Source organism: Pangasianodon hypophthalmus, chromosome 4, assembly GCF_027358585.1.
Source record: "Pangasianodon hypophthalmus isolate fPanHyp1 chromosome 4, fPanHyp1.pri, whole genome shotgun sequence".
Classification (NCBI taxonomy): Eukaryota; Metazoa; Chordata; class Actinopteri; order Siluriformes; family Pangasiidae; genus Pangasianodon; species Pangasianodon hypophthalmus.
This window is the reverse complement of record NC_069713.1, coordinates 4,990,016-5,004,888: the sequence shown is the minus strand read 5'-3', so window position 1 is coordinate 5,004,888 and position 14,873 is coordinate 4,990,016. Positions and strand designations below refer to the sequence as shown.

General features: G+C 38.9%; 1 protein-coding gene across 1 annotated transcript; it reads left to right on the top strand.

Annotated features, from left to right (window-relative positions):
* The first annotated feature begins 2,252 nt into the window (after positions 1 to 2,252).
* On the top strand, positions 2,253 to 13,313 carry LOC113547240 (obscurin-like). The gene is made up of 8 exons (XM_053233518.1): positions 2,253 to 2,267; positions 7,343 to 7,538; positions 9,165 to 9,461; positions 10,244 to 10,561; positions 10,876 to 11,163; positions 11,544 to 11,792; positions 12,022 to 12,123; positions 12,854 to 13,313. Exons 1-8 carry the CDS (start codon positions 2,253 to 2,255, stop codon positions 12,898 to 12,900), a joined length of 1,512 nt encoding a protein of 503 aa, XP_053089493.1. The 3' UTR covers positions 12,901 to 13,313.
* Positions 13,314 to 14,873: the final 1,560 nt, after the last annotated feature.

Genomic DNA, 14,873 nt, shown 5'->3' with positions numbered 1-14,873 from the left:
GGGAGGGGAATGAGTGGCGCAGGAGCAGGCTTGTAGGGGCTCATCTTTTAGCACTGGGGACACCAATGACAGAAGGCCTGGACATCTGCCTCCATGCCAGGCCACACAAAGCGGTCCTTTAGTTTTGGGGGCTTTGGGGGATGACCAGTAGCGCCCAGAGTTCTCCTCATTGCTCCATTCTTTGGTAGAGAAGTCCTCCCGTACCATGAAGTGTGTGTCACGCAGGCATTGGTCTGGCTGTTGTAGAACACCCTTGATGACTCGCACCTGGCTCCAGCAGTTCTTTAACCGGGGATCCTCTTTCTGTTCCCGGCTGAAGTTCCCCTACCGAGCGACCTGGGTAGACACAATAGAAACAGGGTTAATCCCCCTCGTCCTGGGCCAAGCAGGCCAGCCGGATCCTAGGCCACGTCATCCTGGTCTTCTTCTTCATCCATGGTGCCCTGGCTGACGCAAACCCTGGCCAGTCATGGCCCAATAGCAATGGCACGGGGAGTTCCAGTACAAGACCCACTGTGAGGGGGCTTTCTGCATCCCTGTGTCTCACCCTTACTTGAGCCGCGGGAACTTCCCGGACATCTAGAGGGCCGGACCAGGGTGATGGAACTTCTGGACTCCAGGAGAGCTGTGACCGGGTGTCCGTTCACCCTCACGCTAACAGTGGGTAACCGGGGCACAGAAGGCATATGAAGGGCACATCCGGACAGCCAGGGTTTGTTGAGAGATCGTGGGGCGGCCTGATCTGGCTCTGTGGGCATGGACACATCCTGGGCGTCATAGGTCCACCTGTGGTGCTCTGCTGCTGCGTTGGTTGGGGAGAGACCACAGCGAAGGAGGATCTCACTCTTAACAGTCTCATAGCATGCAGCTTCATCCAGCGTCAAGGCGTGGTAGGCCAGCTGGGCCTCTCCCATGAGGAGTGGCGCGAGGGTTGAGGCCCATTCCTCTCGAGGCCACCTTTCCCGCTGAGCCACATGCTCAGAAGTCAGCAAGAATGCCTCGACGTCCTCATCGGATGTCAGTTTAGTTAGAAGATGCTGGGCCTCCCGTCAGGGGTTGGGGAAGGGGAATACTGCAGCACTACTGGTCATTTTCTTCAGTTCCAAGAGCTCACGGGCGATAGCTTGGAGGCCCCGGGCCAGCTCCTCGGTGCTGGCTTGGTGCTGCAGGCTCATTCGCAGAAACTGCTGGAAGAAGCTGTCCACGTTGCTCTCTGGGTGCTGTGTTGCCCACATCCTCCACCAGTGTGACGTGCGTGACCTGAACTCCATCACAAACACTGCACAGAGAGTCCTTGAATCAAGGGGGATGCGCTCTTTATTTACAGTGACAGGGGAAATGTGAAAAAAATTTTAGGCGTGCAAGGTGAGGAGAAGGAAGTGAGGCTGAAGGCTGACACGGCAGTCTCCAAGTAGTGGCACTCTGGGGAGTCGGAGCTTTCCCTGCAGCAGAGTTGACAGCGACACGGGAATGACCGGCGCCTGAAACGGCTCATCTTCCCCGCTGATATCGCCTTCTGCGAGAGGAAAAAGAAAGAGAAACATTAGCAAAAGTGCCGTCATCCCTTACCTCCTTGGGCTCCTTACCGCCATGGGCTCCTTCCGTCCACCGCCACTCCGGCTATCCAAAACATTGGGGGTTCTGAAGTGGCACTGTCCTTTCAGCACCCCACCGGCAGTCATGCGAGGAGCGCTGTGTGCTTTATGTGCGCGGGCTGTCTGCCTGCCGTCACACAACATTTAGGTATTACATCTATTTGCAGCATATTATTTTGCGTTACATTTTAATTTTAATGCTTGTAGAGTCAAACCTGTTAAAGATTCTACAATGTGAGCCTAAAAAAAGTTTTGATGTGGAAAATCGAGCAGGAGCTGCCTATGTCTAAGTCTATGTACAATAAAATAGAATGGGCAATATATATGCATTCTCTCTCTCTCTCTGTGTAAGAACACAGGAAGTGTAGAAGCTTTAAAACACACCACAGCTCAATCTGTCAATCAGTCATTAGAGAGACAGGATGGCGCTCAGTCCACTCCCTGTGATGCTCTGTGAGTAAATGTTCTCTTTGTGTCTTCATTAGAGTGAGTGGTGGGGTATAAAGTTGTTGATCTGCAGTCTGAATGTCCTGAGTGATGAGCTTATTGTGTGATTAGGACATTGTGTGTATTTCTGCATGACTGCTCAGGTGGATCAGTGTATCCATATCTGTTATGAGAAGGGTTTAGTTTGATGTGTAACTACTCTCAGTAACTATGATAGTTCAACAGGTAAGAGTACAAGTAGAGCAAGTTTAAAACACAGGGTTTAAATAATCTAATGAGTGTAAACGAGTCTATATTGTTGGAATCTGTAGCTGATCTTCTGTGTCCTGCTGTCATCTGCTGCTCAGTGACAACCTCTCATGATCATTTGATCTGCTAAAAAATGGATGGTGTTTGTACTTTCACCAGTGGAAGTCATGGTTGTGACTATCTGAAATGTCTTTAGCTGCTGTGGTTTGATTCTGGTGGTCTTTCCTGTCAACAAAAAGGTTCAACAAAAAAAACCATGTTAGCATTAACTAGACTTACTGAGAAAATGTCTTATAACCTAGATTTCCATTTCTGTTACTATTATGGTTTGTGCAGGGAAACATCTCAGTACAGCAAGGCACCTCTAATACACACTAATACCAAACTAATGCAAAGCACTTCTTTTAGTAGTTCTCTTATTATATACTGATCAGTTAGAGGCCTGAGAGCAGAGATATGTTGTTGTGGCTTTGCTTCTTTTTTTTTTTTTTTACAATAACTGGTGTGAGTTTAGCTGTGACGAAGAGGAAGAGGCATGAATGTGTGATATCTGCCTCGAAATTAATGACTGTAGCTATGATGGATAAATATAACTTCACTGGTACTTATTGTTTACTTATGTGGTACTTATTGTTGGCTAAACTGAAAAGCATCTTGTTCACATTTGAGCATTAAAGGAAAATTAAGCCAGGGTCTGTGCAGTAGAGAGTGCTGGAGACAAATTGTGTGCATTAGAGAGGGGAGGTGGAGCAGGGCGTGTGTCTGATGCTCATCTATACTCATTATGGTCTTAGTCACACTTCATTAACACAATATTTTCACTGAAATTATTTACATTTGCACTTCTTAAAGAATTATTAGTGCATCGTGAGGGACCATTGACGTGAATACTCAATAGAGCTTAATTATTCTTAAATCGTGCCTGCAAATTTGATCCTTTTTACATTAGTCTCAGTGCTTTTCAAATATCCTGATATTTTAATATGGTAATAAATGAAATGCATGGTGAAAAATATGCATTAATTTACATTACTAGTTAATGGCTTATAGCAAAGTAATAACCATAATAATGATAGAAACTAGTGACAGAGAAGGAAGAAACTAGACTTACAGACAAAATGTCTTATAACCTACATTTCCATTTTTGTTACTATTATGAGCTGTGCAGGGAAACATCTCAGTACAGCAAGTTCACTTTAACACACACTAATACCAAACTAATGCACAGTGTTTTTTTTTTTTTTAATAATCATTAATTGTTATTTACCCATTAGTATCAAAAACAACAGCAAAAGTTATGCAGAAACAAACACATCTCTAGCGTTTTTCACACACAGGGACAGTGTTAGAGGTGAGAGAGCAGAGACAAGATGGCAGTTGTGGTTTTGCTTCTTTTGTGTTAATACACAGTGCAAGCTCAGAAGGAGGAGGGGTGAAGGTGCTGTGTGATAGCGATAACTGACTTTTAACTAATGACCATAAATATGGTGGACAAATATATCAACATTAATACGTATTATATCAAATTTAAAATCAACCGTCTGAGTACAAACGGAAAATTGAAGCCAGAGTCTGTGCAGTTGAGACCGCTGGAGACAAAGTGTGTGCAGTAGAGATGGGAGGTATACATTCATTATGGCCCACTCTTCAGTAGCACAATATTTTTACTGAAATTAGCTACACTTGGGCTTCCTGAAAAATTAGTAGTGCATCATGCAGTACATGCAGCATGCTCTCTTCAAAAATGAAGTGCATACCTCAATAGTTGTTACAATTAATAGAGGTTTATACTTTATTTAATTTTCCAAACTGGAGCACAAAAGAAGGAACTGTATGCTAGCAAATTCCAAATCCGAGAGCAAAATAAGTAGAAATAATGGGGGAGGGGAGTTTGGGCACAGTTATAACTTTGTTTCTCCTTGTTTATCAAGAGGACATCTTTGCTCATGCGAGTCGAACTTATTTTTGTCGTTTTGAGGGCAGGGATGGACTGGAGACTGGCTCACATCTTCACTCCTATCCAGATGACAAGCGTGCGTCTCTCCCTCAGGTGTTTCCAGCCGCTCTTTTATTACTCTCTCCCACTGATTAGACAACTCAGTGCCACGCGTGCATCCTCACATCCTGGCCCCTCCCTCCTCCTCGTCACACAGTTTAATTAAAACAGTCTCGTTTTTTTCAGTTTTATTTCTCAGTTTAATGCCACCATCTGTTGTACTGTTGAGCTAAAATGTGGTAATGTATGAACTATTTTATGGTAATAGGTTTCCGTACTAACCCCAGGATTACAACAGGTAAACACAGCATATACAACTTTGGACATTTTTAAAAGAGCACAGACACATGGAAATAGACAAATTTTGTTCCACTATAATGAATATAAATTACTCTGAGCCAAGTTCTGAGCCAAACATTTACTAAAGTGAAACTGAAAAAGACTTATGACTATTCAGTAATTAATAATAAATTGTGAATGTAAACTTTCATAGTGTCTAAATCTTAATTAAAACAGATGAGTGGCGGATCATTTCCTCCAAGAGCATGCTGATTACTGTGAAACTCTGTACACCAGCTGAGGAGCACAACACAATGACCACACTTTATTAATATGTGGCCAAGATCAAGTCATGGCCACAAATTCATTTTCTAGTTCCCTCGCATTACTAAGTTGTGGCCACACATTGGGATGTCATTCCCACATCTTGATAAGTCTTGGCTACACAGTATGGTTTTTAAAGTAAGAATGTCCCCAGCAGGGCTCTGAAGCAATTTGCTGGTGTGTGTAGTTCCTTCTGCTCTCGAGTTTAGAATCTGTGTGAGTGTGTAAGTATTTTTGTGCTTGTGCAGTTCATCCCTGCATGTGCTGATTTAAGTCATTGACATTGATGCCATATACCTGAACTAGCAAATGTTTGCTAGCTAAACAATGGAAAAAAGAAAAGAGAATAAATAAGGCATCTTTGTCATACTTTGCAGTGCAAAACTGAACAGAAAGAGCCATGAGAAGAAAGAGAGACAAGGAAGCATAACCTTACTACATTGGATAATGAAAATTACCAGCTACCACAGACATGAACTGAGGTCTGTTGTTCAACTTGCCTCCTGGCTCTGTTAACTGTTAAAATTATTCAGTTAAATCTTTGATTTTTGGTAGTTTTAAAGTACAGTTTGGAATTTTGTACTGCTTTTGATATGAACAACAGTGTCAAGAAACTTCCAATGTAGAAATGCAAACTACCCTCCCTTCCCCATAAACTAGTCTAATCTGGCAACCCGGTCATTAGCAAAAAAAATTCTTGCTAATTCTTGCTACAAAGTGTTATCATCAAGCACTTTATCCTGGTCAGGGTCACTGTGGATCTTGAATCTATCCCAAGAACACTGGGTATGAGGCGAGAATACATCCTGGATGGGACACCAGTCCATGGACATGCACACACACACACACACAAATTCACACACTTATTCACATCTATTTATAGTCCCCAGTCCACCCACTGACATGTTTTCGAGAGGTGAAGAAAAATTAGAGAACTGGGAGGAAACCCATGTTTGCATGAGGAGAACATGTGTAAAGCCACAGACACTAATCCAGGCTCAAAAGTGCTCTGAAAACTACAGGCTTTACTTTACAATGCTATTCCAGTGAAAATGTGCTCACTATCCACACTGTGGCCGTCTAAAATATTTTTATAATATTCAAGATGAAATCAGAAGAACAGGCACAACAAAGGCTGTATCCACTAAAAGAGAAGTTGAAGATACATCTCTCTCTCTCTCTCTCTCTCTCTCGCTGGTATTGTGTAAAGAAAAAAACACTACTCTAAATACAACAAATTATATATGATTGGCATTAAAAGATGTCACCTATTTGCAGCACCTATACGCTGTTGTGTTATAATTTAACACGAAACATTTTAATCTTTGTAAAGTCAAACCTGTTGTAAATGTTACAATTGAAAATACATATACAGTGTACTGCATGTACATCCTCTATTTCTCTCTCTCTCTCTCTCTCTCTGTCTGTCTGTCTGTCTGTCTGTCTCTCTTTCTCTGTGAGAACACAGGAAGTGGTAAGGCTTTAACACACACCACTTCTCTGTCAGTCAGTCAGTCATTAGAGAGACAGGATGGAGCTCAGTCCACTCCCTGTGATGCTCTGCGAGTAAATGTTCTCTTTGTGTCTTCATTAGAGTGAAGACACAATGCTGGTTGTTTTTCCTGTCAACAGAAAGGTTTTAATAAAACCTAACAAAATGTTAACATTAACTAGACATACTGAGAAAGTGCCTTATAACCTACATTTCCATTTTTGTTACTATTGTCGTCTTTGCAGAGAAACATCTCAGTACAGCAAGTTCAGTCTAATACACACTAATACCAAACTAATGCACAGTTGTTGTTTTTTATTAGTAATTATTATTTTTTTTTTTTTTACCAATAAGTTAGAGGCCTGAGAGCAGAGATAGGCTGTTGGCTGTTGTGGTTTTGCTTCTTGTTAAAATAACTAGCATGAGTTCAGCTGTGAAGAAGAGGCGGAGGTGTGAATGTGTTATAACTGTCTAGAAACTAATGACTAATTATGGTGGATAAATATAACTTTACTGGTACTAATGGTTTTATTTATGTAGTGCTTTCTTATGTGGTACTTACTGATGGACAAAATCAGTCATCTTGTTCATGTTTGAGCATTAAAGGAAAATTAAAGCCAGGGTCTGTGCATTAGGGAGTGTTGGAGACAAAGTGTGTGCAGTAGAGATTGGAGCAGGATGTTTGTCTGATGCTCACCTCTATTCATTATGGGCTTGTACACACTTCATTAACACAATATTTTAACTGAAATCAGTTACACTTGGACTTCTTGAAGAATTATTAGTGCACTGTGATGAGGTCACACTTTCATGGTCAATACAGCTTTAAATGGGCATTGTGGAAAATTTACACCATATAAATTATTACTGTCAGTTACAAATTGATGTTTAATATATTTAAGCCTTTGTAATATGAAGTTAAATGAAAATTCTAAATGAATAAGGTGCATAATTGATTAGACTGATGATTTTCCTGGAGAAAATTTATTTATAAATGATAGAGCTCAGTATATTGTATTCCTTACACATGAGTTTAATGTGGCTAATACGTCCTGCTTTCAATTGTACACTGTCTCTTTTCCATGTTTACATCATTTTCCCTGTTTCTGTTCTGTTTCAGTGCTGATTTCATTTGTACCCCTGCCACATGCTCAAGGTAATTATATAAAGTTGTATTTTACATTTATTTGTTTATTTATGTGTACATGTTTTTAACTGGAACTGAGAAGGTCGAGTTTGTACATTACCATGCAAAGTTTGTCAATTTCAATACAATTTTTACAGGTGTAAAGTTAGGAAGTCACTTTAACTCAGTCATTTTCAGTCTTTTCTCTCATATCAGTTTCTCATGTTTAGTTTCACTACATTATAAACATTATAAAGCGCATTTAACAATGGTCGTTGTCACAATGTAGATTTAGAATTAGCTGATGTAAAATTTAAATTAAATTGAAATTGAAATTTTAAATCCTAATTTATCCCCAATGAGCAAGCCAGAGGTGATAGTGGTGACGAAAACCTCTCTGAGACAACATGAGGAAGAAACCTTGAGAGGAACCAGACTCAAAAGGGAACCCATCTTCATCTAGATGACATCAGATATAAATAATTATAAATTATTACTCTTCTGTAACTGTATACTATAGAGTCAAGTATTGCTAATTGTGTTAAAAGCAACTTGAGTATGAGCATCATTAAAGATTTAACTTTAAGTCCATCCTATCAAACTGAAGTTATCAACTGTTCAGCATTCGCATTCTTTAGGCTGAACAAGGAAGAACATCCACAGCCATCTTCAGGCTGTCCATGTGGTACCATCCACAGTAACCTCATGGTGATCTTTAGGGTATCCATGTGGTACCATCCACAGTAAACTCATGGTGATCTTTAGGGTGTCCATGTGGTACCATCCACAGTAACCTCATGGTGATCTTTAGGGTATCCATGTGGTACCATCCACAGTAAACTCATGGTGATCTTTAGGGTGTCCATGTGGTACCATCCACAGTAACCTCATGGTGATCTTTAGGGTATCCATGTGGTACAATCCACAGTAACCTCATGGTGATCTTTAGGGTATCCATGTGGTACCATCCACAGTAAACTCATGGTGATCTTTAGGGTATCCATGTGGTAACATCCACAGTAAACTCATGGTGATCTTTAGGGTGTCCATGTGAGGCCTTCCTCACTAGAAGCAAATGATTTTCATGTGAAGGAGGCTTCAAGCAGAAGTGGGGCATCAGGATGGATCAGGCAGATTCGAAAGACAAAAGTAGTCAGTATCATCAGTATTTCAGGAGTAATAGAGAGAGAGAGAGAGAGAGAGAACACAGATTATTCGGTATGCTATTGTCCTATAATTGTTTATGAAGATGTACTTTGTGTGCACAGTGCAAGCAGGGACTCCAGCAAGACTAGCTATGACAGCATAACTAACAGTGAGAGTCAGAAGGTAACACAGACATGAGGGCGCCCTGGGACATGAAGTGTCCAGGTACTCCACCATCAACAAACCTTAGTGAACGCGTGAGAGTGGGGGGACGACAGTATCCACACATCCCAGTTTACCAAAACACTTTTAGTAAAAAAAGGCTTGACTAAACAAATAGGTTTTCAGCCTAGACTTAAACACTGAGACTGTGTCTGTGTCCCGAACGCTGATTGGAAGGCTATTTCATAACTGTGGGGCAGAAAGCTCGGCCCCCTGCTGTAAACTTCATTATTTGAGTTACAAACAAATTTCTTTATGTGTAGTTTATTAACAATAGATTTTTTGTAGGGAGTCCTAAAGCTGTCGTGTCCATAAAACCTGATAAAAATGTGTACATTGGAGAGAGAGTTACTCTCAGATGTGATGTACAGGAAGGAGGAGACACTGAGTGGACATACAGCTGGTATAAGAATAATGACAGAGTCTACACAAAGAGAGGAGACAGAGTCTATACAGAAAACACAGTGCAGGAGGTCAGTATCAGGTCTGTTAGTGACTCTGACCATGGTAACTACACCTGTCGAGGACAGAGACGTGACTCTCAGAGCTCAGACATCGGTGATGCTGTTACACTGACTGTATCAGGTGAGTCTGTGGCAATATCTGGATTTTATAGCTTTACATTTACAGTATAATTGTGGTCAGTCAGTGTGATTAATAATACACAGCAAACAGTAAGACAGAAGGCAGTAAATCTCATTTTGTCTTGCTTCTGGCATTCATTAGATGATAATTTTAGAACTTAAGAAATGATAAAGTTTTATTTTGGAATTCAGTAACTTAGATTTGACCTAGACAATATAGTGCATACCAATGATGGGGAGACAAAAACTACTACACAGTGTTCAGTGATTCAGTCAGGATTACAGTGAGAGGTAGATCAGGATTTTCACTTCTTTCACCACAGTTCTGAAATCAGGAGGACTGTTAATAAATAACATTACATAACTATTCATGTTTCTTCTGTTATTCTAGAATAAATCTTGAAATATATAATTTTAAAAAGTATTTGTGGATGGAGAGATGTCAATGTAAAACAGTTGAGTGTGTGTTTATCAGGGAGAGATTCACTCTCCTATGTGACATACAGACTAGTGGATACAGATGATCCCACTTATTTAGCAGAAATAAACCACCCAGTGATGATGACAAGAAGAATGAACACATTTCTATTGCCTCATCTAATGACTTAGTGTAATTAGTTTTATATCCATATTTAATATTTGTTACTATTCCTGTTTAGATGATCTTTTAGACATGGCAAGATTGTTGTGTATAAAGTAAATAAATAAATAAATAAATATGTTGTGTATAAAATATATATATATATATAATTTAAGTATAATTTTGTGTTTCCTGTGTAACAGAGAGACCACGGGCAGTACTGAGTGTATCTCCACAGAGCTGGCTGACTGAAGGAGACTCAGCGACTCTAAGCTGTGAGGTTACAAACTCCTCTACAAACTGGACATTCAGCTGGTACACAGTTGTTCTCTACAGAAACAATAATGGTCATATCAGTGCTAAAAAAAAGCTTCTCTCAGACAGCAGCAGAGGATCCAGAGGCTCCTACACTCTCAGTCCTGCTGCTCTTAACCACACAGGAGTTTATGCGTGCAGAGGAGAGAGAGAAGAACGACCCTCTTACACAAATTACAGCAATCTACTGCTACTATGGATCACTGGTGAGGAAAAATAACAACACTGGTGTGTTGGAGTGTTGAATATATATTCATAAATAAAGTAAAACATTATCATAGCATTGATTTTAAATATGGAGAATCACAGCTGTGCTAATGTTTGGTGTAAAAATCTTCATATTCACTCTCCTCAGTGAGGAATGTTTAAGGCAGTTGAATAGCCCTAAGCACTGGTAGAGGATTATTCTCATTCAGATAGCATTGTTTAATTAAATGAGGTTTAAATGTCTTCAGTGCAAGTTACGCCATGAAAACACAATCATAATAACACATGTGAATTATAATGTTCTGTGTTTAAGGTGAATCTCCTCCAGTCTCTCTGATCATCAATCCCAGCAGAACTCAACACTTTACTAAAGACTCTCTCTCACTCAGCTGTGAGGACCAGAGTAACTCTACTGAATGGACAGTGAGACGATACACACACAGTGAGGGAGTGTTAGATTGTTCACGGTGGGGATCAGTTACAGGATCTACATGTAAAATCAGCTCCCTTTCCACATCACGCACTGGAGTTTACTGGTGTGAGTCTGAATCTGGAGAGAACAGTAATCCTGTCAACATCACAGTGCATGGTGAGTCTTCATGTAGTTTGTTTACTGTTAAAGGAAAAGGGAAATGTTTAATCATACAATATTCAGAACTCTGATTTTGCAACTCGGTGAACTTATCAACAAGAGACAATTAACTGGTTTATTTCAGTAAAGTTTTTAAAGTTCTGAATATTTTGTGAATTTAATGTTACATGAAGACAGCAACAGAACGGCACAGTTGAGTTTCTCTCATGAGCTGAATCAGCTACGGTAGAGCAGGTAAAACACTGAATGAGGCTGTAATACGGCGCTACACAACTCTAGTTTTACACTCCTTATCTGAAGAGTTTTCATCAAGTTCAACACCACAAAACACAAACACACTAATGAGTTTCACAGTGAAATCAAGCAGTAGTGTAAATTCTCTGTTCTAGATGGTGATGTGATCCTGGAGAGTCCTGTCCATCCTGTGACTGAGGGACATCCTCTGACTCTACGCTGTTTATATCGCAACACAAATTCCTCAAACCTCCGAGCTGATTTCTATAAAGATGGATCAGTTCTCCAGACACAGACTACAGGAGAGATGATCATCCGAACTGTCTCAAAGTCAGATGAAGGTTTCTACCACTGTAAACACCCAGAGAGAGGAGAGTCACTGAAAAGCTGGGTCTCAGTCAGAGGTGAGAAACCATTTAAATATTCATTTAAATACAACTGTGACTTGAACTCTGTAGCTTTACACAATGCAAGCTATAGTCCTTAGTTTATGTAACTCTGTGTACTGTATGCTGTTACATTTGTGCACACAAGTGTAAATGACTTTATTTGTACAACAGGTTGAGCTAAAACTTACAAACACTTCAGCATGAATAAAGACTTATTATAATTATTATTATATTCTGCATGTAGAAGCTCCATTCTCCGTGCTCATGCTGATCAGTAGTGTAGTGACGGCCTCTCCGTATCTGCTGGTGACCATCATTCTGCTGGTCAAATGTTACAGAGCTCGAGGTAAGAACTCTTTCTGTACGTTTCTCATAATGAGCATACTAACTTTACTTAGTGTGAGAAAAACATTTTCACCTTAGGAAAGGTAGAAAGCATTTGACTCACTATTCTCATTTTAAAATCTAAAAATATGAGTCTTGTAGAACTTTTTTTAAACTGCATTTACAGTAAGATTTAAATGTAAATGATATGAAACACAGCATATCTGTTTCTGCTGAGGTCTGAGGGTGAATTTACACGTGACAGACGGTTCAGTCAGTGTGTCAAAGCATATCAAAAAAATTACAATTAACTTTACTCATTTAAAAAAAATAAACATCTTGTCACATTATCTCTATTTAAAAATATATTGTAACTTATATGATGGAAATTCTTATCCATCATCGTAACAGGCATTAGATATTCAAAATAATTTACAAGGTTTTAAAAGGAGGAGGTAGCATTTAATAGAGCAATAGGACACCCTAATAAACTGTTTGTAATAATTGATTAAGAATCTCTGACCTACATTTTGCAGTTACTGAAGATGACTGAATGAATGATGTTCATTTTCTAACACATCTTTTCCTGAAGCTCTGTCACTTGTCATTTCACGGTCATTCATAAGCATTAAAACAAACACCCTTTAAACTGTGTTTAGGATGAGATCAAATGCAGTTTGGTTGCTTTTCTGCCATAAACACCTGGAATAAACACTGAAATGAAACAAATAACTTTTTAATTTCTTTAACAGCTCACACTGATGAAAAGAGAATGGAGAATACAGTCACAGAGGAGTGAAGTTCATCTAACAAAAAGAGGATACAATGCTGTTTTCTATAAGGTTATTTTGGGAATTTTATAATAATAATAATAATAATAATAATAATAATAATAATAAAGAGAAGAAATAAGCTAATATTTTGATGCAGTGTGTGAGGATAGAGCTGTGCTTCTGAAAAAAAAAGTGTTTTATATTATGTTTGAATTTTTCTTTTCAGCTCTGTGAATTTTAGTTGTAGTTGTGATTTTTTTTTTTAATAAATGCATCATTATCAATTCACTGAATTTAACCTGGTTGCAGTAATATATCATATGAAGTACAAGTAAACTCTTAACAACTACTTCTGTTCCTTTTTAAATATCAGCATTTTTATTTTATATTTTTATACAATCATATATTGGTATTAAACCATTTATTGAGCCTAAATAAAAAAAATAACCAAGAAGATGTGTACTTTATTTCTATTGTTAAAATCAGATAACTCAATCCTGCAGTATTATTCAGTGTAAGTAGAGGATCTCAGTGCAGTCAAGTTCAGGAGTAAATGAGGAAACAAACAGAAGTGTTATTACTCTTACTGCATGTCTACACACTGGTACACTGATGTACAGGACTAACATAACACTGAAAATGTCCAAAACACAACACAGGAAATTAACATTACAGCAGTGGCAGTGATTCAGACAATCAAAAGCTACTTATAAAGTGAAATACAAGGTTTCACTGTTAAACCCTGCTAGATAACTTCCTCATAAGTGCATTTCTTCACACTCTTGGCAGAGGGATTAAGATAGTCAGGCTTAGGGGTTTGTAAACCTAATATTTTTATTTTAATTCATGTGGGCAAAATGATTCATATTCAGGAAATAATCAGCAGGTTTTCTTTTTGCATGTTTACAAAATTAATGCTGAACGTTAAGTGGTTTTCACACAATGCCTTCTGTGTTATTTAGTTTATGCATTAGAAATTATTTTAATCTTAACATTACTATCATTTGATACATAAAGAACACACACTCTACTTTTGTTAACCATTACATATTGTTTTGTTTATACTCTTGGAAAATTCTTACAAAAAAAAGAAAAATTTCAAGAATTCCCATTATTTGAATCGAATGTATTCATGGGATTTTAGTACAAAACCAAACTAATGGACACTGGCAGTGTGATGGCCCTCAAAGCCTGCAGTGAGAATTAGTGAGACTAAGTGTTTATGGTTCAAATAATATGGCCAGGGTTCATAAATGTACCAGCTCATGTACCAGACCACTACTGTCAGGTTGAAACTGAGCTGGATTTCTTTTGTACATGGGCTCCACCTTGTGGTCAAAGAGAAATGATGCTTAATGCAATACCTTCTTTAATTCATCTTCAGTAAATGCGTTATTCTGGTGGCAGTTAATCTGGCGGTGGATCCCAGGAACACTGAGCATGAGGTGGGAATACATGCTGGATGAGAGACACCAGTTCATTGCAGCACACCATGCACACACACATTCACATAAAATGATATCAAAAGATGATTCACAACTCAAAAAAAAAAAATCATGAATGCTAACTGATGCTAATTGTATTTAGTTCTAGTGCTTCAAAGTCATAAAAAATAAGGCCAACATTTTACATTTTATAACCTTGCATTTATCACTTCTAATCACAATTTCTAAGCACAATACACATCCCATAAAAATCCAGTAAGCAAGTGTCTAACCTTTTCAGCTAACTCACCTGTAGCTGCCCTACTGTGTCCCTCAGAGCAATGTCCTCTGCTTTCCCAATGATGAACACAAACAGAGAAATTGATAAGAACTCATCTACGAGTAGCTAGGGTTTGTACACACAGAATAGCAGATCCCACTTGGAAAAGGTGGAATGTGATTTGTCCAAACAAGTTCTAACACTAATCACATTTTAACCTCCCTCTTCTCTAACTCTGAGGACAGGGTTATACTTTTTATAACTATGTGCATGCAATTAACATGACAATGTATGT